Source organism: Durio zibethinus, chromosome 26 (genome assembly GCF_047325235.1).
Source record: "Durio zibethinus cultivar Kanyao isolate XHJ-2024 chromosome 26, ASM4732523v1, whole genome shotgun sequence".
NCBI lineage: Eukaryota > Viridiplantae > Streptophyta > Magnoliopsida > Malvales > Malvaceae > Durio > Durio zibethinus.
The window spans coordinates 17,834,464-17,839,272 of NC_143187.1; the positions used below are offsets into that span (position 1 = coordinate 17,834,464).

Consider the following 4,809-nt stretch of genomic DNA (forward strand, 5'->3'; position numbering starts at 1 on the left):
AAATCTACGTTTTAAAAATATCTGAGTCAAACTTGATAATTTTTTTAAAAAATAAGATAAATTTAGTCAAGTGACTAATAACATCTAAACAAAAAAAAATTGATAATGATTTTTAAGTTATATCTAATAATAAGTCCATAGATTTGTACTTTATGACACTTTGTACTTAGTAGTTAACATCTCGTTAAACAAATAATATCTTTGTGTTGTATGTTTTAACTTAAAATTTTTGTATTCATATATAAAACTTAATTTTTTTATATATCCTTTTTTGAATTACTGGATTAATAATTTAAATGAGTAAATTGTTAATTAATTATTAATTATAATGAGTAAATATTTTTCTAAATGGTTGTTTATAAAACTAGGCTCTTACACCCTTAAACTAGGTCACATCATTTTTTTTTTGAATTTTTTTTATACCTTTAAAATAAATTACTTCACACTCGCTAGCTTTTTCTCCTGTATCTAAAATTTGCCATTCTTTTTTACAATTTAGTATATTCAAACTGTAATTGAAAAGCTTAATATTATATTTACTAATTTTAAATAAAACAAATAATATGATAAAAAAAACAATATGAAAAAAATATGAAATAGAAATAATTTAAAATTTTAATAAAAATTATATATAAATTTAACAAAAACAAAAAATATATATTTTATGTTAGATGTATCAATACGAATCATGATATAATTTTTATATTTTATAAATATTTAACATAAAATATACAAATATGTAAGGGATTAAGTGTGATAAACTTTATTTTAAAAATTAAAAAATAAGATGTAGGGATATGTGATTAGAGAGTATAAATATGTAATTTTATTGACATTACGTCTTCATAGAATTTTAACTCTAAAAAATTCACAATTACTGAAGGTTTTTTTTTACCATTGTATCTGAAGTCTTTTGACATCATTTCGCACCATGAAAAAAAATACTATTGAAATTCAACAAATAATCTCTATTAAGTTAGCAAACTCATTAATGACTTTAACGGAAATGGTGGGTTTGCATTTGGTATCAACCTTTAAGCAGAAACCACAAAAGAATGGCAAAGCGAGGAACCCTCCAAATGTCATATTTACATTCTCTTCGGGACCAATTGCCTTATAAATTGGTGCGCTTTCAGGTCCCAAAACTCAACCACAAACTTAAACAACATTCAAAAATGACAGGAAAAAGAATCGTAAACATTGAAGTTCGTGCAGCAATCTGCACCATTATTCTCCTTGCCCCAGTTGTTCTCTCGCAGAATTCACCACAGATACCAGCTGATAAATCCCAAGTGAATGCTTGGTTTAACGCCAACATCAAGCCTGCCTCAGCGAGGGCTGGCACCCTAGACCCAGCCCTTGTTCAAGCTGAGGCTGAACCTCATGTCATAAAGGTGAGAAAAGATGGCAGTGGAGATTTCGACACCATAACCAAAGCCATTGCGAGCGTTCCATCTGGGAACACCAAACGTGTGATTATATCTATTGGAGCTGGATCTTATCGCGAGAAAATCACAATTGTGCGAACTAAGCCATTCATTACATTTTACGGGGATCCCAAAAACATGCCAAATTTGACATTTGACGGTACGGCAAGGCAGTATGGAACCTTAGACAGCGCCACACTTATTGTCGAGTCTGATTACTTTGTGGCTGCAAATATCGTTATAGTGGTAAACGTTAAACATCTCTTATTGCATATATGGTTTATTTTCTATCTTGTGATGAAGTTTTCTTAATTTATTATATATATATATATATATATATTTGTTGGCATATAGAATACTGCTCCGAGGCCAGATGGGAAAATGGTGGGAGCACAAGCGGTTTCCCTGAGAATCTCCGGGGACAAGGCGGCTTTCTATAACTGCAAGCTCATTGGTTTCCAGGATACTTTGTGTGATGACAGGGGCAACCATTTTTTCAAGGATTGTCACATTCGAGGCACTGTTGATTTCATTTTTGGAAGCGGAAAATCTTTGTATCTGGTATGGAAGATCAACACATGCAAATTTTACCTGCTAATATGAAATATGATACCATATTTTGACAGGAAAGTTTTGGATGAAAACTTGGATGCAGGGCACGGAATTATACGTGGAGGGGGATACGGGACTTACAGTAATTACAGCACAAGCGAGGGAAAGTGCATCGGAGAACACTGGTTATTCCTTTGTACATTGCAGCGTTACTGGAACAGGAAACGGCACATATCTGGGCAGGGCCTGGAAGACCAGTCCTAAAGTCGTGTTTGCCTATACTGACATGAGCAGTGTCGTCCATCCTGCTGGATGGTCTTTTAATTTTAAACCAGAGCGAGCCAAGTAATCTAAATTAATCTTCATAATTTTCAAATCCTGTATATTTTTGGTACACTAAGATAAGCTAAGAATTGTTATTTTGGCTTATTTTTCAGAACTGTTTTCTATGGAGAATTCAAGTGCACGGGACAAGGTGCAGCTCCCGGTGGGCGAGCGCCATTCACCAAGCAGCTAACTGAGGCAGAAGCCAAACCTTTCCTGGTTCTTGATTATGTTGGTGGCACCAAATGGTTGCTTCCTCCTCCGAAGCTCTAAATATCAATTGCCTGTTAATCAGGGATTTAAATTACAATAGTGGTCACATTTTTTGTTATATTATGTTAATCGCTTTTTCATATATAATGGAATCATTATTGTCATTGTAATTATCATTATTGTGAATTTTATTTAATTTTACATAATTTATTATAAAATATAATAATTATAATTATAGTTATAATCTAAAAACTCTTATTTTATGATTTTTAAAATAATTTATAACACTTTATGTTTTCTGTTTTCTTAAAAAAAAATTATTCATAATTTTATTTAGATTATAATAAAGCATTCATATTCGGTTTAGTAGAAAATCTTTATTTGAGCCAAGTCCATATTTAATATTAACTCTAAACAAATCAAATATTAACAAAATATAATATGTTAAGTGCCAAGCATCTATATTTAATAATATTACAAACTTAAAAATATAATGATTTTAAATTCCATCAACTACAATTGTTGAGATATACTTCAAAATTTACCACATGATAGAATGATGAGGATGATCAAATTCTCTATCTTCCCTTTAAGAGTCAAGTGTGGCCTTTGTTCTTTATACATTTGAGATGGAGGATATATTAGAGAATGATACATTTGTGGTGGGGGATACATTTGTGGTAGATGATACATTAGAGATGGAAGATATATTTGTGGTGGATAATAACCATGTGGAAATGGATAACCATGAGGAGGTTAAAAATTAGGTGGTTCTGGGATAATAATGTTCTTGAATACTAGCAAATGATTCACTATACTCAAAGTTACTAGATTTGATCTCCTACTTGAAAATGAATAACCTCTAGAAATATCATAATGGTGCTTATTGGCTTTTTCTTTTGATCGAGTTGTATATGTGCTTTTATCCCCACTAAATTCAACAGATAGATTTATTTTGTATTCTGTCATGTTAATGGAGCTGTGGAGTGCCATTCACTAAGTAGCTAATTGAGGCAAAAGCCAAACCTTTCCTTGTTCTTGACTATATGGATGGCACCAAATGGTTGCTTCCTCCTTCTAAGCTCTAAAGCAATTGCCTATTAATCAAGAGCCATATAAATGGTCTAGTATATCTTATGAATTAATAGGACTATAACTTTGTTTCAAAAATCAATTAATAGTGCCTATGAATTGAATAATACATCATTATAATTCTTTTGTTCTATTCATTCTTTTTTCTATTTGTTTGTACCGAGCTCCAATGTGGGGTATTCCTGACAGGACAGAAAACTAAAAGAGATCTGTTAGATTTAAAGGTAGCTAGTGTTCCTTATATTTGCACTTTGATACACAAGATATAAGTCAAGATGAGAAAGGTCGAAATGAGAGAAAGATAAAGGATCAAGACAAAATGAAACCTAGGATGATAATGCCTGAATGCCTATATTTATAAATGAGAGGTAGTGGGCTAATGGGGGATAATAATGACGTGACCAAATTGATGTGGCACTGAGTGTGTTAGACCAATTTAACATGTTAGGTTGGCACAAATGTTCAAAATGCCCTTGGCTATCTGCCAAGGGCCTCTAATGTAGGAAAATGCCATTATATATACCTTTTAGATGACTAAATACCCCTAACATTCTATCTTCCACCAAGTAGTCTGAATATCAAATTGTTGGGTGTGCAATTAGTTCATTTTGCATAGGTCAGCCAACTTAAAAAAGGTCATAAGAAATCTAATCTCTTATAGCCGAGATCGACATAGAGGTCAGCAATAAGAGACAATTCACCTTTTACTAGGGTTCGAGGTGATGCTATACGGGTTGACCTAGTGTGAGTCCAATCTTGCACGTGTGCTTTGGATTGAGTGCATGGTTGATTTCAAAGTTGTTGAAGTGTCATTTATCCAAAATGATCCGAGATTATGATGGGAGCTCATATGGTCGATGTAGGATTTAGGCTTTTTTTAGAAGTTTGAATTTGAGTCCTTGTTTTGAATTCTAGTGATGAATCGACCATCAATTTACTAAGCCAGTTTAACTTAGGGAGTCATTCAATCTGACTAAGTCTAGCAGTTAAGGTCGCATTAAAGAAGGAGAGAGATAGTTTAGGTGGCAAAATTCAAAGTGAGAAAGGTGAAAAGACATTTTCCAATGGTGTTATAACACATGGCATAATTTGGGCCATTTATCTTATCTAAGACTCGACTATGTAAAGGGCTATTGGGGCTATCATTTTCCACCTTTTTACTTTCTTGCTCTCTATCTGATCTAAAATTTTCAACCTCAAA

General features: G+C 32.5%; 1 protein-coding gene across 1 annotated transcript; it reads left to right on the forward strand.

The window, feature by feature from the left end:
• Positions 1-1,006: 1,006 nt before the first annotated feature.
• Positions 1,007-2,576, forward strand: LOC111274087 (putative pectinesterase 63). Its single transcript, XM_022858739.2, has 4 exons — positions 1,007-1,673; positions 1,782-1,988; positions 2,083-2,324; positions 2,417-2,576. The coding sequence occupies exons 1-4, from the start codon at positions 1,056-1,058 to the stop codon at positions 2,574-2,576; spliced, it is 1,227 nt and encodes a 408-aa protein (XP_022714474.2). The 5' UTR covers positions 1,007-1,055.
• The last annotated feature ends 2,233 nt before the right edge of the window (positions 2,577-4,809 follow it).

What these genes read in the sequence shown, in the direction of transcription:
- LOC111274087 (XM_022858739.2), top strand. Translation starts at nt 1,056, where the DNA reads ATGGCAAAGCGAGGAACCCTCCAAATGTCATATTTACATTCTCTTCGG. An exon ending in GCGGAAAATCTTTGTATCTG is followed by an intron (nt 1,989 to 2,082) that starts GTATGGAAGATC and finishes ACTTGGATGCAG; the next exon opens with GGCACGGAATTATACGTGGA. An exon ending in TTTAAACCAGAGCGAGCCAA is followed by an intron (nt 2,325 to 2,416) that starts GTAATCTAAATT and finishes CTTATTTTTCAG; the next exon opens with AACTGTTTTCTATGGAGAAT.